Raw genomic sequence first — 27,647 nt, 5'->3', positions numbered from 1 at the left:
CCAGGTTTGCGAGGTCATCCCAATGATCCACTGAGCCACTCTCACCACAAGGTGCAGATCCTTCTGCTCATTGACTGTGTAGCTGGCATACCACTTGATAATGTAGTGGGAGAGGATGCACTCAATGGTGCTTCAGTAAAAGTTCACCAGGAATTGTTGAGGGAGTTGGGCCTGTTTCAGCTTCCTGAGGAAGTCTATGTAAAGCCTTTTTCACCAGGTAAGAGGTGTTAGGGGATCATGTCAGCCATTTTATTATGTAGACTCCAACGTAATGGACACTCTCCACACATTCCACTGCTTCTCCAAATAGGTGGAGGGGGAGGTGGTCTTTCTTCTCAGTCCTTCTGGAGTATACAATGTACTCCTTTGTCTTGGTGGTGTTAAGGACCAGGTCATTGTCCCTGCACAACTTGCCCAGGTGTTCCACCTCATTCTGTAGGCTGTTTCATCATCAATTTGAAATCAGTCCTATATTATACTATATCAGTGAATTTAATTATAGTATTAGAGGAGTGGATGAGGTGCAGTCATGGGTGAAAAGGGTGAAGAGCACTGGGCTAGACACACAACCCTGTGGTGTTGCTGTGGTGTAAGAGTGTAGAGGTGTGGTTTCCACTCCTGATGCACTTTGGTCTGTCAGTGAGGAAGTCCATGATCCATGAGCAGATAGATGTCCCCAGTTTGTTGATGGGTTTGTGAAGGATTATGGTGTTAAAATTGGAGCTGAAGTCCTCAAATAACATTCTCACATACAGTAGGTGTTGGTTTGGTCTGAGTGGGTTAGAGATGTGTGGAGTGTGAACGAGGTTGCATAATCCTGGGATCAGTTTGCCTGATTGGCAAACTGGTGCTGGTCCAGATCTAGAGGGATGTTGTGTGAGAGCACTAATCTTTCAAAGAACTTCATGACTATGTGTGTTAGAGCAGCTGGACGATAATCACGGACGATAATTAAGGCACTTCACTGGTGATTTTTGGGCACTGAGATGATGGTAAAGGATTTAAAGCATTGTGGGATAGCAGGTTGTTTTGGTGAGAGGTTGATTATGTTTGTGAACACCCTTGCTAGCTAGTTGGCACATGCTTTCAGCATCTATCTGGGCACTCCATCTGGACCTGCTGCTTTGCTGGCAACAACTTTCTGCTAGGTGGATCTCACCTGGTGATGCTGTACAACTAGTGTTTACCCTCCTATGTGTGGTGTAGTATAAGGAACAGCTCCCCATGTTGGGTGTCAAATTGGGCAAAGAAGTGTTTCAGGACATTGGGTAGGTTGCTGGGCTGAAGAGTATTGCTCTTTTATACCATCAGTCCTTTAATTCAGTTTCATATGCTGAGGGGTTGTTGTTGTCAAAGAGTTTCTCAATGTACTGCTTGTGTTTGCAATCCTTGATATCTTTCTTGAGGTTCCCTTGAGCTTTCCTGTAGGCTTGTTTATCTCCCAACGTGAAAATTGCATATCGTTCCTTGAACAGTGCCCACACATTGTTATTTAGCCACAGCTTCTGGTTAGGAAACACTTTTATTGTCTTATGTGTGAGGACATTTCAAGTGCAGGAGTTTATTTCAAGACTGAGGAGGCATATTCTCACAGATCTGCTCCCTGTGCAAACAAAGCCCTGTTAGTGCTATTGAAACAGCCTTGCAACATTGAGGTGGCTTCCTCAGTCCACAGCTTACAGTTTTGAAGGGCTGAACACAGACACCCAGAGACAGGAATAAGGGGAACCTGGGCCTCCCTCTCCACTCCTCGATGGCCAGGGCCTCCCTCTCCACAGCAGCATACTTCTTCTCCGCAGGGGTCAGTTTTTGGCTTGTGTAGAGGACTGGATGCTCCTCCCTGTAGAAGACCTGTGACAGAACGGCCCCAGTCCTGTCTCTGACTCATGAGTGTGCATGATGAAGGGGAGGCTGAAGTCAGGGTTTCGCAGGACGGGAGAGCTCGTCAGCACCTGTTTCAGTTCCTCAAATGCTTGTTCGGCCTCCTGACTCCAGCGCACCCGGTCCGGCTTGCCTTTCCAGGTGAGATCTGAGATAGGAGAGGCAATCGAGGAGAAATTACGCATGAATCTGCGGTTGTATCCAGCCAACCCCAAGAAGGCACGTACTTGTTTCTTGGTGTGGGTCTTGGGTACTCTTTCACTGCTTCCACCTTCTTTTCTTGCGGCATCAGGATGATGTAGATGTCGTCTGTTTAGGCAGCAGCGTACTGGATGTGGGGCCATAGGACGATGTCCATCAAGCGCTGGAAGGTGGCTGGCTCCCCATGTAGGCCGAAGGGGAGGACCCAGTACTGCCAGTTGAGGGCCACCTGCCAGTAGCCTTTGTTCAGGTCAAGGGTGGAAATGAACTGGGCCCTCCCCAGATGCTCCACCAAGTTGTCGGCCCTAGGTAGGGGGTAGCTGTCGAAGTCCGAGACCTGGTTCAGCTTCCAGAAGTCATTACACAGCCAGATGCTCCCGTCGGGTTTGGGCACCACAATGGGCTGGTGGACTCCTTGATGATTCTGTCTTGGAGCATCCGGGTGATCTTCTCCTTGATTGCCCTGCGATGGGCCTCTGGGACGCAGTAAGGCCACTGTCAGACCACGACTCCCGGTGGGGTCTTTATGTCATGGTGGACCAGATGCGTGAGGCCGGGGGTGGAGGAGAAGACATCGGCAAACTGGTGCACCAGTTCAGACAGCTCTTGGCTTTGGGCTTTGGGCCTCTGACGGATCTGTGGGAAGGCTCACAAATGCAGACACCACAGGGGCAGGGGCAGTCCACTTTTTCAGTAAATTAATGTGGTTTATCTGTGTGTCTGCATGCTTACCTGGCTGCTGCAGGTGGTAGTTGACAGGGCTCACCTTCTTAAGGACCTTGAACGGGCCCTGCCATCACGCCAGGAATTTGCAGGAGGTGTCGGGTAGCAGGAGGAGGACCTTGTTGCCAGGCTGGAATTGACAGGGCTTTCACGTGATGGTTGTAGGCCCTACTCTGTTCTCTCTGGGCAGCATCCATATGCTCCTGGATGACAGCATCACCTTGTCAATCCTATTCTGCATTTCCTGGATGTAGTCAATGAGGGAGCGGTTGGGGGAGGGCTGATATTCCCATACCTCCCGGGCCATGTCCAGCAGTCCCCGAGGTCGCCGTCCAAAGAGTAACTCGAGGGTATAAATCCTGTGGAGGCCTGAGGGGTCTCTCAGATGGTGAAGAGGACGTAGGGGAGGAGAAGGTCCCAATTCCTCCCCTCCTCTCCTACCACCCAATGGAGCATCCTCTTCAGCATCTGGTTGAAGCGCTTGACCAGTCTTTTGGTCTGGGGGTGGTAGACGGACATCCTTAGGTGCTTCACCTGCAACAACTGACACAGATCCGCCTTTAGTTTGGACATAAAGGGTGTATCTTGGTTGTTGATGATGTCCTTTGCGACTCCCACGTGATTGAAGAGGAGCGCATGGGCGATGTTCCGGGAGGTGGCCTTCTGAAGAGGTTCTGTCTCAGCGTAACGGGTGGTGTAGTCCACTATAACCAAGATGTATTCTTGGCCCTGGGCAGACTTCGGCAGCGACGCTACGAAGTCCATACCTACTCTCTCAAAGGGGATGCTGATGATGGGGAGAGGGCTAAGTGGCAGGGGAGCAGGCTTGTAGGGGGTGGTCCTGCTGGCAGAAGGCCTGGACCTCGGCATCCATCGCAGGCCAGAGGAAGCGGTCTTTGAGCTTTTCCAGGGTGTTGCGGGCCCCAAGATGTCCCCTCAATGGGTTTGAGTGAGCCAAGTGCATGAGAGCCTGAGTACGGCTACAGGGAACCACCAGCAGCTCGCAGTGTTGGCCTCGCCGCATTGTCTTGAAGTACAGGAGGCCCCCACGCATCAGGAAGTAGGCGCCTGGCGTTCTCTTTCTGCTCAGGGCCCAAATTCCCTTCCTGGGCGACCTGGGAAAACACAGATGACACAGGATTAGTGGGGATGGGGGACTCACCTGCTGAGGGAACTGTGCTCCCCGAGTCCAGAAGAGCCGAGACTGGCCAGCTGTTAACCTAGATGGGGATAGTGGGAAGGCTGAGTGGGGTCGCCTTATGCAATGCGCATCCTGTGAGCCAGGGCTTGTCCACATGTCGAGGGGTGGCATGGTCTGGCTCAGTAGGCATGGACTCTTCCCTGGGAGTGCAGGTCCTGGCATCTCACCGATGGGGGCCGGGAAAACTCTTGTCATTCACCCCTGCCAATCTCCAGGCCAGGGTGGCCACCACTCTCCCCAGGGCCTCCAACATTTCCCAGGGTTGCAGGCTCCTCTCATGCCAACAGCCTTTCGTTCTTCAAGAACCGGTCCATGGCCACCTCTACGACCTTGGCGGTGGAAAGTCGTTCAGGCTGTAGCCACCTCTTGGCAATGCGTAGCAGTGTGTCTGTCTAGCTGTGAGGGGTGCCTTTGGGGTTGCACCTGTGGAGCTCTGCTGCCGCGCTGGAGGGGGAAAGGCCACAGCATAGCAGGATCTCACTCTTGACGACATCGTACTGGGTGGCTTCATCTGGGGAGAGGGCATGGTAGGCTAGCTGAACCTCTCCTGTGAGGAAGGGAGCGAGGATGCAGGCCCAGTCCTCCTTAGGCCACTTCTCTCGCTGGGCGATGCACTCAAAGGTCAAATGATACACCTCCACCTCATCGTCAGGCGTGAGTTTAGTAAGGAGGCACTGGACCTCTCGGCAGGGGTCGGAGTGGGAGACTGCAGTGGCGGTGGCCTTCTGTTGGAGTTCTAGGAGCTCTTGGGAGCTCAGGAGGCCGCGGGCCAGCTCTTGGGTCACTGCCTGCTGCTTGTTTGGAGAAACTGCTGGAAGACAGGGTCCATCTTGGAGCTGGGTGCTGTGTTCATGCCCACATTCTCCACCACTGTAACACTGAGAGACCAGAGCCAGGAATGAGGGGAACGTGCTCTTTTATTTACAAAGGTTGTGTAGGAGGTGAATGGGAGTGCAGGGATGGGTGGCTGGTGAAGCGCTGTGAGCCACGTACACTCTGGCTGCCGCCTTGCAGCCACGCACACTCCGGCTGTCCAAAACAACGGGGTGCTGAACCAGTGCTGTCCATTCAGCACCCCGCTGGCAAGTCGTGTAAAGAGCTCCGAGTTTGTTCCATGCATGGGCCACCGGCCCACCGTCACACACTCTACTTAGATTTTTTTTTGTCATGCTGATTTTTCTTTTCCTTGCCTTGTTCTAGTCTAGTCTTGCTCTAGTTTTTTGAGTTTTTGATTCCTTTTTCATTGTTTGTTATTTTTTTATTTGTTTTTAATAAAGATGTCTGCAATTGCAACCTTCTTCCTGGGATTTCCTGACAGAATGCGCCACCTAAAATTGGAAGCAGCAGATATACTTGCAGACATGCAGCTTGCAGCTGAAGACGTGGTTCTGCCCCCTGCTTGGTTGAGGACGTTGCTCTGCCCCCCTGCTCTTCTGAGGTTGTTGCTTTGCCTCCTTGCTTTGTCATTGTTGTCACGCCCCCCACTGGCTTTGCTGTGGTCGTTGCTCCACCCTCTGGCCTCGCCGTGGTCATCACTTCCCCCTTTGGCCTCGCATTGGCCCTGGCCCTCCTAAGTTTGGGAGTGTCAAGAGCCACACCTTAAGGGGGGCACGATATCATGTCCACCATGAACAATTCCCCCCCTCTCCCCCAGACCACCAGAGAGCACCCTCATTCACATTTTTTTAAAATTCTTCTTTTGTTGTCATCCCCACTTCCTTCCTTGTTTGTGCGCACCTGTTTTGTGTTTCCCAATTAGTCACCCTAGTTCTGTGTTTTCCCTCTTTAGTTGTGTAGCGTTGTGTGTGTGTAGTTCGTAATATAGCTGTTATGTTGTATTTGCACCGGGAGTGGTTTTTGTTTTCATTCTGAGTTTTCTTTTCTTTGCCTTGTTCAAGTCTAGTCTTGCTCTATATTTTTGAGTTTTTGGTTCTTTTTTTGTTGTTTGTTATTTTTTTATTTGTATTTAGGGGCAAGGGGCCCCTAAATACCCCTAGTATCTTTGTGTAGATGTGATCCAGAGTGTTACTCTCTCTTATGGGATCACATTTTTTGTGATATATTGCAAAGATTGGGAGACAGATAGGGGGATTATGGAGTGCATAATGTGCAAGCATCAAAACAATGCTTCTTTCTCCATGGAAGGGTTGAGGAAAAGAACAAACTTTGAATAACGGTGTGTAGTGATTATTTTATACAAACATTGTTGCTTATTTATCTGAAGGGTGGCAATAATTATGGAGGGCACTTGAAGTGCTGGTGACTGCTATATCATTGGCAAAATGATATAACAGCGATAGCCTAGACAAACACTGCCAACTTCTTTCTGTTTTTATGTTGGCTTGTGTGTTTTTATTTGGCACTTTAACTCTTTTGAGTTATCTACCTTGCACCTCCACTAAATGGCTACACTAATGTCACAGCAGGGGCATGGCCAAGCGTTATTTGTGAATGGGAGCAGGGGTTGAGGAGAAGGAGCACAGATGGGTGAACCAGGGACACCTGTGTGTGATTAAAGAAAAACTATTTCTCTATGTTTCAATAAGCAGCTAGAGATCATGTTGAGACAGAGAATGAGTAGCACCAGAAGCAGGGTGATAACCAAAATGTGTGTCTTTGTGTTTCTCTGATTTTGTGTTGATTTGCCCAGCAAAGCACTAAAAATGCTCCAGTTTCAGAAAAATAGTAAATAACAGAAAAAGGCTACACTCTTCATAGCCTGACTCTTTTGTACTCATTCCCCTTGTTACCCAGCAGGGTGTCACATTACTATGGTTTCCAGCTCATAGTCTAGGAAGTACTGTCTGGTCTGTAACTATGCATTGAGACCACCTGCTGTGGTAGGCCAGGGTTGTCCAGTGGTTTGTGAGAAGTATCCCCTAGTGCTCATCCATTTTGTCTCTCTCTCTTTATTATTGTGATGTAATAATAAGGCAATTATCCCTATTGCAAGGTCTGGAGCAAATGGTGGTGGAGCATGTTTCCCCAGTCTGATTTGGTTCCAACTGTTTTTTATTGTTGTATGACTTGTATGAACTGTGTTTATACACTGCTCAAAAAAATTAAAGGAACACTTTTTAATCAGAGTATAGCATCAAGTCAATTAAATTCCTGGGATATTGATCTGGTCAGTTAAGTAGCAGAGGGGGTTGTTAATCAGTTTCAGCTGCTTTGGTGTTAATGAAATTAACAACAGGTGCACTAGATGGGCAACAATGAGACGATCCCCAAAACAGGAATGGATTTACAGGTGGAGGCCACTGACATTTTTTTCCCTACTCATCTTTTCTGACTGTTTTTCACTAGTTTTGCATTTGGCTAGGGTCAGTGTCACTACTGGTAGCATGAGGCGATACCTGGACCCTAAAGAGGTTGCACAGGCAGTCCAACTCCTCCAAGATGGCACATCAGTACGTGCCATTGCCAGAAAGTTTGCTGTGTCCCCTAGCACAGTCTCAAGAGCATGAAGGAGGATTCCAGGAGACAGGCAGTTACTCTAGGAGAGCTGGACAGGACCATAGAAGGTCCTTAACCCATCAGCAGGACCGGTATCTGCTCCTTTGTGCAAGGGGGAACAGGATGAGCACTGCCAGAGTGACCTCCAGCAGGCCACTGGTGTGAATGTCTCTGACCAAACAATCAGAAACAGACTTCATGAGGGTGGCCTGAGGGCCCGACATACTCTAGTGGGCCCTGTGCTCACTGCCCGGCACCATGGAGCTCAATTGGCATTTGCCATTGAACACCAGAATTGGCAGGTCCGCCACTGGCGCTCTGTGCTTTTCACAGATGAGAGCAGGTTCACCCTGAGCACATGTGACAGACGTGAAAGGGTCTGGAGAAGCCGTGGAGAATGTTATGCTGCCTGTAACATCGTTCAGCATGACCGGTTTGGTGGTGGGTCAGTGATGGTCTGGGGAGGCATATCCATGGAGGGACGCACAGACCTCTACAGGCTAGGCAATGGCACCCTGACTGCCATTAGGTATCGGGATGAAATCCTTGGACCCATTGTCAGACCCTGTGCTGGTGCAGAGGGTCCTGGGTTCCTCCTGGTGCATGACAATGCCCAGCCTCATGTGGCAAGAGTATGCAGGCAGTTCCTGGAGGATGAAGAAATTGATACCATTGAATGCCCCCCACACTTGCCTGACCTAAATCCAATAGAACACCTCTGGGACATTATGTTTCGGTCCATCCAACGCCAACAGGTTGCACCTCAGACTGTTCAGGAGCTCAGTGATGCCCTGGTCCAGATCTGGGAGGAAATACCCCAGGACACCATCCGTCGTCTTATTAGGAGCATGCCCCGATGTTGTCAGGCATGCATACAAGCATGTTGGGGCCATACAAACTACTGAGTACCATTTTGAGTTGCTGTAGTGAAATTTCAGCAAAATGGACTAGCCTGCTGCATCATTTTTTCACTTTGATTTTCGGGGTGTCTTTGAATTCAGCCCTCTGTAGGTTGATAATTTTCATTTCCATCAAACGATGTGGCATCCTTTCGTTCCTAACACATTACCCAGTCCATATCAGTATAGATATCCAGCATGATATTTTTCCCCATTGAGATATGATGTGTTTTCAAAGTGTTCCTTTAATTCTTTTGAGCAGTGTATAACATCTGACATCTGACATGGACCAGACTGTGGCCCAGTGAGAACAGTATAAAGTATGTTTACACACTCAGCTGTTGCTTAATAAATCCAAACATGTGTCCAGATTATTACTTAAAAATACTGTAACAAAGGTGATAAATAAATGAAAAACAAACAAACGTACAAAAAATTAGCAATAGTTTAGGAACTCCAGTTTTTGAAACATGAAGCACCTTGCCTTCTGTAGCAGATCCTCTTTGGGGTTTATCCATGCTAAATTTCCCCTAAGTGTGAACGAGTGTGAGATCACACATCTGTGTGTGAATGGTGGTCCCTGTGATGGAGTTTCATAGACTTTTCTAATTAATTTACCCTTTCTGTTCTGATTAGTTAAGTGATGACATGGCTTGTTAAAAAAAAAAGAGAGAGACGTCAGCAATAAAAAAGAAAGGTTAAAGAACAACAATAAAAAGTCAAAGAAAGATTATTGCTTTTTAAATGTTTAAAAAAAGATTGAAGTATTTAGAAGTATTTACATGATGGACTTTTCTGAAGTTCTGCAACTTAACTTCAACAACTCTCACAGTATGACAGGGACAAAATGTCATGAACCCTAAGTTTATTTAACTTTTTCTTTCTTTTTCTTCTTTTTTTTCAAAACAATCACTATATATTATTTTTGTATAACTGATGCCCTTAAAAATAATTATGTGCAAACAACATTTCTTCACTTTTGGGCATTGTATAGAATATCTGGTAAGCCACTGTCCATTTATTTTCATATATTTATAATTTAGCTGTTGTAAAGCATAAAATAAAAACATTTAATGCTTGGTAATAAAGTATGGGAAAGACTGGGAAACTGTTAATAGAATGTTGGCATTAACAACAGTGAAAGATATTAAACATAAAGTATTTTATCGTTTTGTACTATGAGCAAATTTATCATGCACATTGTTTCTGAATGAATAAAGACATTTTAATATCACAGCACAGTATATGTATTAATTATAGGTCAGAATCGGGAATGCGACATATTCACTTTGTACCTATGACAGTATATTTATTTAAGAATGAAAATATTTCCTAATATTAGTAAACCATGGTAGCTACTCTCTACATGATAGCATGGCAAAAGGTTCAGCCTGCACGTTGAGGAGCAGCACATTTTTTTGATACTTTTAGATGATGTTGAATTTTTCTGCGAATTTCAGGAAAATTAAGGCCATAAACAACAGGATTTAGGAGAGGAGGTATAATCAGAAACTCTAATGACAGAATGATAGCTATTACTGGAGGTAAATTTTCAAAACGGGTAAAGGTCATTTCACAGAAGATGGTAATTGAGTAGTTAACAAAAGTCACTAGATGAGGAAGGCAAGTGTGATAAGCTTTGCTCTTGAACTCTTTTGAAGATTTCTGACAAATCATAAGAATTTTAATATAAGAATACAAAATGAAACTAAATGGGATTAAAACTGTAGTTACTAGCACAACAAAGCCATAAATGTTTTCAAAAGTAGCATTTTCACAAGAGAGCTTTGCAATGATCCAATTGTTGCAATACAATTTTCTTAAGTTATTACCACACAATCTTAATCTAGCAGTGAAAATTATCCCAAGACCAATAGAAAGCATTGGATAAATCCCAGAAATAGCTACCATAACAATAAGCATCTTAGGTGTCATAATGCTGTGGTATTGCAATGGCTTACTTATAGCAACAAATCTGTCATATGCCATTAATGTTAAAATTGTAAATTCATATGATGCATAGGTATAAATGACAAACGTTTGTACATGACATCCAGAACGAGTGATTGAATGAGAATATAATAACAAATCAGTTAGTAATCTTGGAAAGAAGCCAGCAGTGCCATAAAGAGAATTAATTGATAAACATGCTATCAAAATATACATAGGCTGGTGCAAAGAAGATACCATAAATATTACAAGAATTATAATGACATTGAAGAACAAAATAGTACAATATAGGAGAGATCCTAAAATGAAGTAAAGGTATCGAAAGTGGCCCATGTTTTCAAACATGGAGAAATAAAGAAGAGTATCATTTTCCATTACTCTCAAAAACGTGGATGTTGTTGTCTTGAACTGAAATGAAGAAAGAACATTTAAATTATGCAGTATATAACATTTTAACTGCAGAAACAAATGTGATTACCCATACTCTCATTATTATGAAAAAATAGCTATAAAAAATAAAATAAATTCTAATATTATAATAAACATTTAGGCTTAATTTTTGAATATATTCATTATTGAACTGAAAAGCATACTGTACCTAATTACAATTTAAATAAACTGCATCAATAACTGTAGTAATATTAACAAAAGGGTCCATGTGAATGCGTAAGCATTCAACACTTCTCTTACCTTATATAGTATATGATATGTCACTAAGGATTTCCCTTTGAGTTAATGTAAATACACTGCTGATTAGCTCTTGCTAATTAGCTGTTAGTATCTGATGTTTAACTTCTTGCCAGTCAATTGTCCAAATACCTTTGAGACCCTGAAAATGGAGGTACCTTGTTGAAAATGACTGTAATTCCTAAATGGTAAATGCCATATTTTAGTGGAACCTCTTAAAATAAAGCTGAAAGTCTACACTTCGATCACGTCTTGATTGTTTTATTGTGGTGATGTATAAAATCACAAAAACGCTGTCATTGTCCAAATACTTCCAGACCTGACTGTTTTTCAAACTGTGAAAGTAGTGCATTATGATTTATATTTGTGCTGTGACTACAAAGTAGTTAAATAGGTACGCTATTCAAATAAACAAAAGTGTAAGAATACATATTTCCCTTACTGTATATACAGTTGTACCAGCAAATTTCATATATTTTTATTTTTGACATTAAAAGCAGTAAACACACTCTGCAGCAAACTAATTTAAAAACATGTTTTCTGCTAATATTAATGCATAATTACTTTATACAGTACCTTGCAAAAGTATTTAAGTCATCAGATTTGTTTGGATTACACATGACACACTATTCCAGTGAATATTTTTTATTGCAAATCAATGTGTATGGAAGTACACTGCCTGGCCAAAAAAAAGGTCGCTGTTTGGGTTTAAATAAGCAAATACTTAAGAGCCTATGATTGGATCATTACTGCAGTGATTAATATGTTTTAGCTGGCACCAATTCTTTTAAACACGTCGCATAGTGTACTCCCACCCCAAGCACTGATTGACAAGTTTCTGTGCAAGGCATCGGAAATGCAAATGCACAGAGAATTGTGATTCCATTTGAATTTTGTCACAATTTGCATTTGCATTTGAATTATGCAAATATTAAGAGCATGCTTATTGAAGTATTTTGCAATTGCAATTTGAAATTTGTCTAGAATATACTTCAATAAGTATGCTCTTAAAGTAAATCTTCAAATTCATTATGTGTCAGCAGATTTTTAAACAAAAAATTTAAAAACTGTCTCATCATACCAAAAAGCTACATCTTCACTGGGCCACTTTTGTGCTTTCATATGGCTCTTCTTGGGCAATTGTTTCTACCCACCCAATTGCTTCTAGCCAGAATGACTGCTAACCTCACTGTGGCTTCCCTCACCAGTGTCTGTCTTGTTTTTGCATAAGGGCCTTGTCTGGGTAGTGCTTGTGTGGTGTGAAGCAGCTTCCACTTCCTCAATATCGATCCAACAGTGCTTACTGGGATGTCCAACCCCCATATTTTTATATTATACTTATACTATTATCAGTTATGAAATTCTATTACATTATCTTTAACTCCCTTAGAATAGTCCTTAGTCTTCATTTTCAATACTTTCCTACAGACTGACAGTCTCTTCAGTGACAGTTTATGAATAAGATGGTTACCACATCAAAGATCCTACTTGGGGGTGTCATGTGTCTTGAGTATCAGGATTATATCTGGATGGAAATAAGCACAAAAAAATGATGCATTTCTCTGATTTCTTCAACCCTGTCTCAGCTGTGTGTTCCTAAGGTTATCTGGTATAATATTACCAACATCTTGAATCCCATATGTGATTGAAATATATTGTGATATTTATTCATAATTCATCCACCCTTTGTAAGTGCTTTATCATTCATTGATCAATAACTGTTTCTCAGGCACTCTAAGTCTGATCAAGCTGGAATTTGCTGTGCTGCATAATTGTGGTGAGTGGATTTCTACTGTTGACTGGATTGCTTTAAAAACTTGGCCAATCAACTTGCGGCACACACTTCACAAGAACTAGGCACTATGGTTGCTATACGCTAAGAATGTTTGGACCCTGTTTGGTCCCAATTGGAGCAATACCTCTTCTTCTTCTTCTTCTTCTTCTTCTTATTATTATTATTATTATCAGTAGTAGTAGTAGTAGTAGTATATTACAATAATAATGCCATTGAAGAATAAAATAGTACAGTATAGGAATATCTGTTAGGGTATTAACCACATTTAAATCACATATGTGAAATATATTGTGATATTTATTCATAATTAATTCATCTTTAGTAAGTGCTTTATAGTTCATGCCATGTCAATGCCAGATTTGGCGTTCAGCTCAACAATATAAGCACACTCCAAACACACACACACTGCAAAGTATTTGTTCAGCTGCCTTATACATCTGACATGCCAAGCCTTTGATTCATGTTTGCTACTTCTTGTTTTGAGCCACATTTGCTCTCTTGTTTTGTGATTATAGCCTTGTTCTTCGATAACATGTCTGTACAATGCCTGACCTTGTGGCTCTGATCTTGGTGTTATGATTTGAATTTGTTTGTACCTGCCAGTCTCCTTCCATAAACGCATTCACTGTGTCTCTGTCTCTCCCAACTGACGGCTCATTGGACTTCAGGAAATGCTTTATCCTGGGAGGCTGAAAGGCTGGAATAAGTGCTCTATTGTTCATTGGACTTCAGGAAATGTTTTCTGGAACCCTGGGTGTAATTTGTATTTTATCATATTCTATCATATTTTTCCCATTTATTCCTTGGGTTCTCCCACACAAAAAAGCCTCAAGAATCATTTTAGATGGATTTGTATGAAACTTGAATCACAGGACTAAATGCTCGTCCTCCATAGGGGGCAGCATTAAGTTCAATAACTGTTTCTCAGGCTCTGTAAGTCTGATCAAGCTGAAATGTAGTTTAATGCAGCATTGTGCTACTCTGTAAGTGGCTTTATAATGTTGACTGGGTCACTTTAAAAACATGGCCAATTAACTCACAGCACACACTTCACAAGTGTATGCAAAGGCTGTTCGGATGCTGCAGATCGCCACTTGCAAATTTAAAATTTAAAAGCCCGACATCCCTGGGTTCCCTGGGTTGAGATGTGTTCAGTGCACCCTGTGATGTTGAATTTCTGCCTAATTAGGTTTTCCGCCATCTTGGATACTGTCAAAAACATTTTTTTTTTCTACTCTTCCTACGCTAATTACTCCAAGCGGTTTGGCTGTAATGGGTCAATGAATCTGACGATCTCTTCCTGCCAACCAGGATGTGAGGCTGTATCTCAGCAACAACTTAGCGCAGGGACACAAAACTTGGTAGGCATCTTCAGGACCATGACCTGAGGCTATGCAACAAATTTCGTGACAGTGCCACTGGTCAAAAGTTACAATAACATGCTAAAAATGCTTACATCTAACTGCCAGTTTTGCTACTCCTCCTCCAAATTTTGTCCAATCTTCACCAAATTTGGCTCACATCACATTGAAACCTGTCTAAACTTGCACATAGTGGGAAAAAACATCAATAACTTAGAAAAAAAAATGTAGGTCAGAGCAGCATCAATCACAACCACAGGTCAAAGTAGCAACAGACAACACCACATGTCACAGCAGTAATGGCAGCTGCAGCAGCAATACCACGCTGCCGCCCATTAGTTCATCTAGACCTTTCCTCCTACAGTCAGAGAATTCCATGATCAAAACATACACATCATGACTGAAACTACAAATCACTCTTGAATCTCTTTGCCTAAAGTTATGGCTCTGCTTTCCTGTGATTGCTTAGGCAACAATTGTATCATGTCTGTGAATGTGAGGCTCTCTAAGTCTGGGTGCTTGGCCCCTGAAAATGCTGCTTGAAGCTTTACTTATTATTATTATTATTATTATTATTATTATAGCAATTGCAGCTCAGTTATAGTTAAAGGAATCCTGAAATTTCGGGGTGCAGCAGCACCCACACCACCCCCACTTCCAGGTCAGATGAGCTCAATTTTTATGGTCATTGGGGATCCAGAGTCTGAAGTTCACAAAGCAAATTTTACATTATGGATGGGCAGAGAGGTGACCTGGTCAAGGGTTAGCTTTTGTCTATAGTTCTTTTTGGAGGCCACAGCAAAACATAGTAATTAGCATGGGTTGTGGGGTGGCTTCATGTATCATGATGTTGTTAAAGAGCTAGATTATGGAGGACTTTTTCCATGCTAATCTGGCTTTTATGTTACCTAACCTTCTACCGTGTCAATTTTTGAAAGGTAAATCTTTCTGTAACACACACTAAAGACATGGGTGCAATGCTAACACAGCCATTTATTGCAGAAACAAGATAACAAGAGGCAACTTCAAAAAAACAAACATTAAAAAATGCCAGAAACCTAAGTTAGGAGGACAAAATACAAGCTCTGGTAAGGAGCAGGTCTTCACTTTGAGATGAGTGTGTTAACGATTATCAAGCTCCTAAAGGTACTGTCACAGTTGGTGCAAGTGCTCCCTTCGCATTTCTGGCTCTGATGGGGCCCCAAACACCAAATTCTCTGGTGTCCTTAGCTTCTGGCCAAACATCAGAACAGCTGGCATGCATTTGGTGGACTACGGGGCAGTCATCCAGAAAGAAGACAGTAGAGTTCCAGTTAATGCATTGAACAAGGCCATTACTCTGCTGGTAAAGTGGGTTCTGTTGGCTCCCAACTGCTGACAGACCTTGGCACAGACCTTGCTTCTGGTCACTATGTAATTTCAAGAGTGCCTTGAACTGGTGAAACATCTACTCCATCAAACTCTCTGCAGTGGTGTCAGCCCTTTGATCTGGGACTGCATATGCCTTGGGCCACCTAGGGCTCGGTAGATTATTAACATTTTGTAACACCAGTTTACATTGTGGCACCTCTATGCCAGCAGAGGTCCCCCACCATGAGTTTTGAACTGTCTCACACACACTTCCTATCTGCTAATCATTTCCTGTTCATAGACTATTTAAGGACCAATTCATTCATAGTCAAATTATGAGGTCTTGCCAATATTGCTATAATTCTCAATCACTGTATCCTGTCTGATATCTCTTGTGTATGACCCTGGCCTTATTTATTGGTTTGGTTTGGTTCTGAATGCCCCTGGTTGATTCTCTGTAATTTTGACTCTGGACTATCTTTTGGAATTTTGGACTTTGCATTGTGAGAAACTGTGAAAAAAGGGGCATTTTTGAAATAAGGGCATGTTTTGTTCTAGAGAGGGACACTCCACTCAGTTAATCATAACACTCGCCCCTATGGTAGAAAATTTCTGTTCCGTTTTGCATTTCATGGTGTTCATGTTCTCATGCTCAAGTCCCTCAGCATGCATGCCCTTGTTGGGTGCCTGATGGGAAAGGAAAGAATTATCTAGTGCACCATGCTTCTCATCATGCATACCAGAGTTTTGCATTTAGAAACCATTTCCTTTCTAATCACCAACTGTCCTCAGAATCCAAGTAGTGCTTGGTGCACTTCCTCAGAGAAGTTGACAAATGGAATACTGCTTTCATCACCACACCTGAGCATTATGAATATTTGGTGATGTCTTATGTGCTAGCTAATGTGCCATCAGTCATCAGTCATTCTGTTCTAGAAAGTTAAATTTTGCAGAACAAACTCTGACAATGCCAATCAATTAAATGGCAAGCCATTAAAGCTTCCTTAGAAGAGTGGAAGCACAGGCTGGAGGGAGCAGTGCACCCCTTCATCATTCTGACAGGTCATAAAAATCTGGAATATGTGAGGTCCTGGATCCAAGAACACTAAAGCTGATGCTTTATCACGGTTCTATGACAAGGAGAAGGATCAACCCCATGACCAAACCATGCCTCATGCATCACTGCTCCCATAAGATGAATGCATGGACACTATCCAGATGGCCCAGAGCGAGGAATCAGCACTCCCAAACTGCCCTCCTGCCAAAATCTTTCTTCATTTGGAGATGTGACTCAATATGTCCAAGCCTGTCATATGTGTACACTTTGTTGAACTTCAAGGCACCTACCCTCAGACCCTCTCAGCCTGTTTCTGTCCCTTGTCACCCCTGGCCATACATCTCAACAAACTTCACTGATCTCCCTGTCTCTAAATGTTTTACCACTATCCACTGACAGATTCTCAAAAGCCTGCCATCTATTACCATTACCCAAGCTACCCCGAGGCAATGGAAACTGCAGAAGCAAGTTTCAGTGTATTATACTGTCATGAAGGCATCCCATAGACAGAAAGGTACAATACACTTTACACATTTGGAGAGCTGTCTGCCAATAGTTGCACATACATGCCAGTCTCTCTTCTGGAGACCATCCACAGTCCATAGACAAATAGTGAGTTTAAACCAAGAAATCAGATGCTTCCTTAGACACTACTGTAGCCAAAACCAGCATGATTGGAGTCACTATCTGCTATGGGCTGACTACACCCAAAATTCACTTATTGACATGTTCATGGGCGTTACCACATGGTCCCTTGTTTCCCTGGTCTAAAGAGCCCACAGAAAAGCCAGTGGTCTATGAGTAGATGAGAAGAAGTGAGCAGACATGGGAGGCTGCACATGTTCAACTTTAGAGAGCCATCTGCATCTGAATCAATGCAGACAGACTGATCTCCACCAACTTTCATCCAAGGCAATGGGGTGGCTAAATTTGGATAATTTTTTTTGGATATTTTTTAAATAAATCCCATTGTTAATTGATTGAAAATACATGTACTAAAACAAATGTACTAAAAAAAGACAGCACATAATGAGTTTTTAGCATGGTGCATTGGGCACCTCTGCCACCTCACAGCTTGGGTTACCCCCTGTGTGGAGTTCCTTAATCCTAACTAATAAAGGAGCTTGACTTTTTATAAAACTGTCACTGACTTCATGCATGCAATGCATTCATTCTGAGTCAGTCCTATGCAGCTTAATTGGGATTGGCTGGGTCACCATTCAGTCAGTCCAAAATAAACAATACTTTGAAATATGCTATCTATCTAAAAATATTGTGTGCCTCTTTTTCCTCAGAGATTTGTAATTCTCAGTGACCAGCTCAAGGGCATACGCAATGTGAAGAAAAAGTGAGGGGGACAGTCACTTGTCCGCAATAAGTTCTGGTGACGTGTCCCCCTGCATCCCCCACGTCTGCTAAGCCCCTGGTCATATTAAATGTTTATTTCAGTGCTTGCAATTTTCTCATTCATATATCATTGTATTAGTCTTTTTTTAATTTTTACTTTCAAATTGTCTCTTGCTTTTATGTTGCTTTTATAAATGCTATTTCTTTCTTCAGTCTTCTTCCTATTCCTGAATTTCTTCCAGGTTAAATGCAAGTGCTTCTGTTTAAAGTTGGTGGCCTAGACACTATTGAAGTGGAGCTGTGAACTACTTGCAGGTGTTTTATTTGAATCTGGAGCCCAGAAAATCAGCTTAAGCAGCTGTGTAACCTGTCTCTGAATATGTGAAACTTTACACTCATCAGTACTGACACAACATTTGGACTGAAGTAGTAGACTTTAGTCACCAACTTCGAATATGCGAATATACACATGCATCAAGTCTGACTGTGTTTTGAGTGAGACAATAGATTTGTACATTACGAATTTCTGACAAATGTTTCCAGAGTTATTAAATAACTCTTTGGAATAACTGTTTTGAATATATTAAAATATACTATATATTATTATATATAATATAAAAATGCCAGACATTTCCATTTCACATTAAGTACTTCATCAGTCATACTATAAGTGTGGCAACAAATGTGCTTCTGAAGTTTTAAAGGAGATACAATTAATGATGGCATATTTTCACCCCTTCATTCACACAGTATGACCTAATCTGTTCCTAATAGTTAAAACAATTCTTATACAAATGGTTTATTATACAAGCTCATTGCAAGAACTTCATTACAACAGATGGGACTGGTTGTAAAAGATGTTTTAAAAGAAATGCCTAAACACAAATAGGCCTGCAAACATTCAATTTCAATGTTGCATTTATTGGAGATCCAAAGTGTCTACACATAACTCAATTAATTCACTTTGTCCCAAAATAATAATTCAACTTTGTGAAATGTTTGTTACAAAATATTATTTTTTCCAGTCTCTCAAATGCTTCCCTAGTTCATTAATCCTGAATGAGCTCTGTGTCCACCATCTCCCAATGGGCATCTTTGTACAGACCCTTAAATATAATGACAACTTGTAGTTAATTGTTGTTCATTTTAATTAGTCCCATTGGTGAGCCCATTGAAACAAACACATTGATCACATTGTCACTGTAAATAAAGCTGTGATTAAGGCCTGACCTACTGTCATATACACCTAACAGCATACATAATGTAGAAAATATTAATTCATCCATCCATCCATCCATCCATACATCCATCTTTATCCTGGTTGGTAGGTGGATTGGCTACTCTAAATTACCCCTTTGCGTGAATAAGTATGCCAGTGTGATTACATTCAGGGTCTAATTCCACCTCATGCCCAATATTCCTGAGATGCTCTAGATGAAGATGAATGAATGAAACGAATGAAAAGGTGAAATGACCTCTATGGAATGTATGCAATAAGAACAGGTATGGTACAGTTGAGGTCAAAAGTCAGAAGGAAAAAACATGCACTACGAGCCGGGGAGTAAAAACTTTTGAACAGAATGGAGATGTGTACATTTTTCTTATTTTGCCTAAATATCGTATTTTTTCATTTAGTACTGCCCTTCAGAGGCTACAGAAGATAGTTACATGTTTCCCAGAAGACAAAATAAGTTAAATTTACCCTGATCTTCAAATTTAAAAAGATTTCACCCCCCCGGCTCTTAATGCATGGTTTTTCCTTCTGGAGCATCTGTGAGCGTTTGAACCTTCTGTAATAGTTGCATATGAGTCCCTCAGTTGTCCTCAGTGTGAAAAGATGGATCTCAAAATCATACAGTCATTGTTGGAAAGGGTTCAAATACACAAAAAATGCTGGAAAACCAAAGAATTTGTGAGACCTGAAGGATTTTTCTGAAGAACAGAAGGCAGTTTAACTGTTCAGGACAAAAAAGGGACTCTTGAACAACTATCAGTAAACAAAAAAACACAGCTGTGGATCATTCAGGTAACAACACAGTATTAAGAATCAAGGGGATGTAAACTTTTGAACTAGGTCATTTTTATAAATTCAATTATTATTTTCTCTTGTGGACTATATGTAAACATCTTTTATGTGAAATATCTTATTCAGGTCAGCACTAAATAAACAATAACATGCATTTTGTATGATCCCTCTTATTTTGGTAAAATAATAAACATTTTGCAGGTTCTGAAAGGTGTATGTAAACTTTTGACCTCAACTGTACATTCATTTGTTCAAATAGCAAGCTTACCACATTCAATAATAGTCTAGGTTAAATAGATTTTTAAATGTGACTAGTAAATATTTTATAAGAGCCTTCAATAAGTTTACACAGTTGTAGTTACATCAAAAGAACAGTAGTCATAAGAAAGTTTGCAGTACTCCAAATGTAAAGACAAGTGCCCTCAAACAGCCTTAAAATTTAGACAGGCTACAACTAAGCAGTATAGGCCTGCCTTCACCACATTTCATCTTAACCTAGTTGTAGTAATGCAGGCATCATTTACTGCAAGGTCAAACTCTCTAGTATCCTCATGTGACCTCATACAGCACAGATAAACATGTTTTGTTACACACTACAAAACAGTCCACCCTGAAACCTAGCAAAGCAATTTAAGCCATTTATCCACAGGGAACAGTGTACAACATCCCTAGGTGTGGGTCCAGACTTTAACGTGTTTTGCAATTACAGCTCATATAATTAAGTCCCACTGGTCATGCAGTCAGGCAAACCACAAGTTGCTTAATTTGTGTCAATCTTGATTTGAACTGTACACTATGAAGGAAATGACCGTGAATGAAAGTATACAAAAAATGGCATTTCTTAAATAAAATTATTTCATATTATGATAAAATTATAACAAGTGACAATGTAACTTTATTGAGTGGATAACATGGATATTTTTTGTCCATACAGTGAAAATGGAAAATTTAAGTGTGAATGGGAGTGTCAACATATTTATTATTATCATCAACTGTTAAAAACCACAAATAAACATGCTTAATAAACATGTCTCTCATTTCACATTAAGCAACCGATCATTAGTCCACTATATCTTATTGTTCTCCCGAGTCCACTTGTTTTTTAAATCTAGCAACTCCGTAACAATGTGAATTCTCTGTGGCCAGAACAAGAAGGAACAAATGCTTAGCTTGATAAAGCCATAGGGAAGTAGCTATGATGTAAACATTAGTTTACAATAAATTATAATAAGGTAAAAGCAAAATACTGGTGTGAATAGGAAAATATTGTTGCTTCCTAATTTCCACTAAAGTATTTACAAAAATAAGTATATATAACGTAAAACATGATGACTGTAGAGAATGCATTTGAAAGACGATGATGATGATTAGATGGCACAAGAAGAATTCACAAGAATAGTAAGGATTTATCCTTCATGTTTCTGTATAACATACAAACACACTTTAAAATTATGTATAAAGTCAGATAAAATAGTTTTTATTTAATTTAATTTTATCCCTTAAATTAACAAGGGCATACAAAAGACAGTAATAATGTATCCAAACAAGTTAAGCACAAACTGTAATTATTCTTTAACTTGATCTAATTTTATTTTCCACCTCAAAATGCTGGTGTACTTACAATTAATTAATTAATAATAAATTCTTATTTGTATGTAGTTTTAATTTAATTTTTGTAAAATTGTAACAGTCCAGGCAAACTGTTGCTTACGTTTTTGCCCAGAGCTTTTAAAAGTGAACTGCACAATGCAAAAAGGCATACTAATAGAAAAAGATTCTCATACAGAAAGTTTGCTTTTTGGCTTTTACAAAACAAGCATATGGGATTAATTTTCTACATCGCCAACAATGGAAACCATTTTCTTCTTAACAATTTCCTAAATCGCTAACATACAGCAAATGATATTTGAAATGATGATATCTTTTGTATAATCCAATAATCCAGAGAAAATACATTTCCATGGGTTTTGGTTCATTTACTGAAGTTAATAAAATGATTTCACAAATAATGTGGTAAAGGTAATTTTATTTGTTTGAAAATAGTTTGAGTTGAGTTATGCGCACAAAGTGAGGATTTAATATGGAATAGTATTCAAACAGCAGATGTAATTCTGGATTTATTTAGTTATTTATATAGTATACACTATATATATACTACAGGATTTGCATGCATGAGGAGGATGTGCAAAAACTGTCTCTTAATGTGAGTAACTTTCCATAAATATTGATGTAACGTTTGGCCTTAAGTCGCCAACTCTGAATTCAGCTCTTACTATATAGTATTTATAAAAACACAATGAATGTATTTATTTGCTGATACTTCAGGGGCAGTTGTTTTGTTTATAGTGGTGCCATGCAATTAAATTTAGGTTCAGGCCTTCAATGCAGTCTGTGCAGTTAAGAAAATTATTGTACAATAGATTTCAGTTATCAGTTATCATTATTTTCTGCAGATCCCAGTTACCTTAAGTACAACTTATAATTGCTAAACTGAAGGTGGTGCACATGGTTTGCCATTCCCAACTGTCTCAACATTTCCTCCTCAAAAATGATTTTGACAGCAAATTTATGACCAGCCTTTTTCATAGGAGCACTGATAAGTGTATCTCATGTCTGCACTTGGAATTATCAGAGACCAAAGTGACCACAAGCATCTATCTAAACCATTTTTGATTTCATTGGCAAAATCTGCATACAGGAGAAGAATGTGAATCAAAACTGGAGAAACAACAGCTTAGCCATGGCAGGCCACACAAGCTCACAGAACGTGACTGGAGGCATACAAGAGTAAGGTTTAGTGGAGGACGATCATGGTTTGGTCTAGGTCACAGTGAAAGGAAATCATAATTCTATAGCATACAAGGACATTCTAGAGAACTGTGTGCTTCAAACTTTGTGGAAACAGATTGGGGAAGGGTTTGTTGAGGACCTATACAGTCTAGCAAGGTGTTGACGTGCAACAATCCTTCTGCAACTTCTGCAAATGCCCAAAACTAAACTGACTTATCCTTTTATTGAAAACAAACATATAATAGTTAAAATTATGTGATTTGATGTACGATCACTGAATTCATATTTACCAGTTACTCACTGCAGAAAGACAGATGACATAGTGACAGATTGAAGTAGGAACAGGTTAGGAACAGATTGAAGTAGTTCAAAGACTTTATGGACTTTATTCAGTGTTTGATTTTTCCCACATGAGAAAAAATGGAACTGAGGTATTGAATTTATTCATTTTAATATCCACTTTATCCTTATGATTGGGCGTGAGGCTGGAATACACCCTCGATAAGATACTAGTCCATCACAAAGCACCACGCACACCTACACTGACAAATTCATTCACACCTAGCAGGTATTTAGAGTAGCTAATTGACCTACTGGCATGTTTTGGCAAAACATGAATAAAGAATTTTAACATATTATGTCTCCAAACATGCTCTCCTAACTAAATGGTGAAATAGAGAAATTTCAGTTATTTCTCTCTGGACTTGTTTCTTTTATGGACAATGGAGTTATACTTTTTCTATTGGAAATGGCAGAAAGTTGCTCATATAAACTTTCATGCTTTTAGATAGCATGTTCTGGCATTTAACTTTGTTTGGGTTAAAGAAAGTATAGATCTAACATCAGAACAGAGAAGCAAACAGTCCTGTAGTTTAAGAGTCAGACATGGTTTGTACCATGAATTTACCAGGGATTTTGATGTGGTCCAGTAACTGAAAAGCAATCGCTTAAGAAATCCCTGGACTCTCTGGCAAACAACACCCATCACTCTTTCCCACACCATAAATATAGGTGATTTCATACTGTGGCAACACATCAAATAAGTTCCTTGCTGAACTCAGTCAAAAGCTCATTGATATTTGCTTCTTACCATCTTTTATTTGTTTAGTGCAAAGGAACTTTTGTGCACAGTGATCTTTCCATTTAGCCCTAAGTTTTAAAGTAAGTAATTATAATGCCTTCTGATAATTCTGTATGCCTAAATTTGACTGTTTTGATTAATTTTGATTTATTATATATAACTGTAATGATCCCTGATAACCTAGTTGTCTCTGTGTAATCAGACATTGAGCTTATGTGCAAATATACGTGAGCTTTTGCTCTAATTACTATATATATATATATATATATATATATATATATATATATAAAAAACAAGGTTTGGCAAATGCTTTAACATGCTCAAATCACCATTTTTCTTTATTTCTACCTAGATTCTTTTCTTTAAAACAATCTGTCTTGTTTATAAATAACTGCCTTTCTATTTGCAACTTTAAGGAACTCTGTGTGCCACTGATACTGAAGTGATATGAACTCCTAAGGAAAATCTCAACATTGCTACTGATGCCTACACTCAACTACAGAGATCATATCATCAGTTTGAAAGAAACACATTTGTAAGAAAAGCAGATAAGCATACTCAATACTATATATACTATATATGCATCTATATATATTTTTACAATTGTCAGATCACTACAGATTTTTTGACTTGCTCTATTTGCCTGTACAGTCTCATTTTACACTTATTAAACTTAGTTTACTTTACTTACCTATGTAATTTAATCTTCAAAAAGAATCATGGTAAACTCAACACATTTCACTACTATTATACTGACTGGCTACTTTGAGGTAGGGCAGGCTAACTACATTTATTTTGCTCTTTCAATAATATTGTACATAACAATCATATTAGCAAATTCAGTACTTATTGGTGTAATTTGTGTAGAGAGATCCCTACATGAACCCATGTATATTTTTCTTTGTTGTTTGTTTCTTAATGAATTATATGGCAGTGCTGCATTTTTCCCCTTTATTTTAACAAATATATTAACCACATCCCATGAAGTTACAATTGCTTCTTGTTATGTACAGATATTTTGTCTGTATACTTATGCATCTGTGGAATTTGGAAGTTTAGCAATTATGTCTTATGACAGGTATATTGCTATCTGTTATCCTTTACTATATAGCAGTATAATGACTTGTAACAGGGTGGGCATATTGATTGTATTGGTTTGGGTTGTATCTTTTTTAAAGTTCACCATAAACATTTTATTAAGTTTACGCTTAGAGTTATGTGGAAATGTAATAGAGAAAGTGTGGTGTGACAACTATCTTCTTGTGAAACTTGCTTGCTCTGACACCAGTGTGAATAATATTTATGGTATAATTGGTGCCATAGTCACTATAGTTCTACCCTTAATGCTTATTTTATATTCATACATGATGATTTTGAGAGTTTGCTTAAATTCCTCTGTAGAAACTACTCAAAAGGCCATGAGCACCTGTGTACCACACCTTGTTTCACTCTTAAATTTCTCTCTTGGCTGTTCATTTGAGATTTTTTCAAGTAGATTTGATAAGATACACATGCCTCCTGTGTTGCGTGTGATAATTTCAGTATATTTTGTGATCTGTCCACCACTTCTTAATCCTATTATGTATGGTATAAGGTTGGCTAAGATAAAGACATCTTTAAAAAAACATTTCTATTTAAAGTAGAAATATTTGCTTCTCTTCTCTATGTTTTCCACTTGGTGATGTTTGGATTGCTTCCTTAATATTAAAGACTGAATATCAGACTTAAAAGCAACATAAAATAACCTGTGCCATTTGTAAGAGAAATATTTGCTTTACCAAACTTGTTAAGATTAATGCAGATAATGTAATTGATCTTACTAAGATGACCAGAAAAAACATAAAATATATTTCTATCCTACAAAGAACAAAAAAACTTTTATATTTGCCAAGTTGTAAAACATTCCAGATACTTTCAGTGGCCTCTGAAATCAGTGATGCAGAAATAAATTAGTCAAAATTGCTGGAATTGTTTCTTTACAAACTAAATATCACTTAGTATATATTATTAAGATGCTATCTACCATTTCAAGCCTACAATTATGTTTACAATGAAACATTTGATGTGGATTGTTAAAATAAAACCGGTTATGGATGGGAACAGTGGGCAGCACTCAGAAATTGTTTGTCATGAGGCCCACAGACTTGAGTGCCTAGAAAAGAACCAGTAGATGGAAAAGTGTATATGACACAGTAACAGGTTCTGACAAGTGTGTATGTATAGGTTGCAATATGTATAGGTTACTATTTTGGGAGCAGTAATGTGAGTGTTTTAAAAGGTCTCAAAATGAAAAAGTAATTTCAGGTGATAAGCCAAGTGTGAATGTTGTCAACTGTATATGTATAAAATGGCATCCAAATACACAATGTATTCTATATGAGATGATTCCAATATTCCATATTAGAATCATCTGCATTCTTAGATGGATATAGGATATTCAGATAGAAAAATGGTGGTGGTGTGCTACATACTATTTAAATGTTATTATAATGTTCACATGTTATGTTCTACCTTTGTCCCTAGACAGCAGGGGTGCTAATGAAAAGAACTAATAAAATATTGTTGTTTTTGTTCCATGTATATATTTTTTCATTATTTTAACAAAAACAATAACCATAACAATTATAGGAGACCCCTTGCAGGACTTGCTAGCAGTCAAGTCTTACATTCTTCACTCTAATAACTACATACCTTTACTAAGCGTATTACTCTATTTAGGGGAATGCTGGCAAACTTTTAACATGCTTGTTTTCTCTGACTGCACGCATGCAACTGAGACTTCGTTATATGCATATACATCACTTCTCCTCGTCCATTTGAAAAGGACGGCAGGATTCTTCTATGATGGAGATATTTGTGGAAAAAACATTTTCTGCAATATAGATAATTTTTGATAATTATAGATAATAATTGAAAATTTTAAAATAATTTTCAGCAAGCTAAGGTTAGCATAAGCTAACTAGCTAGAACGATACCTACATAGTTACACTGGGCATATAATAAGAATCAAGTGTTTAACATCAGCGTTGGAAACTAGCTATTTGAGTAGCCATAGTAAACATAGTAATCATGGTTACCATAATATAAAAAAATTACATGGAAAAATGCATGCAGTACATGTTTAAATTTGTGATTGCTCTGTGCATGCTTCTCCACATATGCATAATGGTCATGCAGTGAGTATTTTTGTGTATTTTTTTTTTCAGTGTGTATTTTTGTGTCTTTGTATCTAAGGCATTCATAATATGCTTGCAGGGCTAGCTCCAACTGTCTGTCAAAGATAAAAAAAAAATAATAATAATTTTGTGAAATTGAGTGCAACAACACCACCAGTGGTTGTAAGTGACATATCCCCTAGTTTTAATCTCCATATGGGCTAATATCTTTCAGCCTGTTTCAGTGTGTAGAACCCGGCGTGTGAGAGTGTGGAGGAAGACTCAGGAGCTGCCGCATACCCCCACTGACTCAGGCCAGGGAGCCGTCCGGCCTGCAGCTGACCCACCCTTCCCGCCAAGTGGGAGGGTTAATCCACCACCACCATCTGCACCCCTGGCCTGTGGACCACCTCGAATTTGAATGGCTGAAGTGCCAGATACAAATGAGTTATTTGTGCATTGGCATCCTTCATGTGGTGGAGCCATTGGAGAATGATTGGAACAGAGGGTAAAGGGGCACCCCAGTAGGTGGTACCGGAGGGTGAGGACCACTAGATGGCCATACACTCCTTCTCGTTGTGCTGTTCTTGGTCTTCCTTACCGAAAGTTTGCGGCTAATGTACAGCACAGGGTGCACCTTCCGCCCAATACCTAGGACAAAATGGCCCCCAGCCCTCTGCCTGACAC

At 40.0% G+C, this 27,647-nt stretch overlaps 2 protein-coding genes across 2 annotated transcripts; one reads left to right on the top strand and one right to left on the bottom strand.

The window, feature by feature from the left end:
- Positions 1-9,374: 9,374 nt before the first annotated feature.
- LOC113539072 (olfactory receptor 51L1-like) lies at positions 9,375-10,969 on the bottom strand. Its single transcript, XM_034310862.2, has 2 exons — positions 10,910-10,969; positions 9,375-10,719 (listed from the first exon to the last, which is right to left on the bottom strand). The coding sequence occupies exon 2, from the start codon at positions 10,684-10,686 to the stop codon at positions 9,748-9,750; it is 939 nt and encodes a 312-aa protein (XP_034166753.1). The 5' UTR covers positions 10,687-10,719; positions 10,910-10,969; the 3' UTR covers positions 9,375-9,747.
- A 12,796-nt stretch (positions 10,970-23,765) lies between these two features.
- On the top strand, positions 23,766-26,318 carry LOC113539071 (olfactory receptor 142). The gene is made up of 2 exons (XM_026934628.3): positions 23,766-23,885; positions 24,222-26,318. Exon 2 carries the CDS (start codon positions 24,525-24,527, stop codon positions 25,446-25,448), a length of 924 nt encoding a protein of 307 aa, XP_026790429.1. The 5' UTR covers positions 23,766-23,885; positions 24,222-24,524; the 3' UTR covers positions 25,449-26,318.
- Positions 26,319-27,647: the final 1,329 nt, after the last annotated feature.

The sequence above is a fragment of the Pangasianodon hypophthalmus genome, chromosome 14 (genome assembly GCF_027358585.1).
Source record: "Pangasianodon hypophthalmus isolate fPanHyp1 chromosome 14, fPanHyp1.pri, whole genome shotgun sequence".
Taxonomy (NCBI): Eukaryota; Metazoa; Chordata; class Actinopteri; order Siluriformes; family Pangasiidae; genus Pangasianodon; species Pangasianodon hypophthalmus.
Note: the sequence above shows the minus strand (reverse complement) of the source record. Positions and strands in the feature narration are given on the sequence as shown.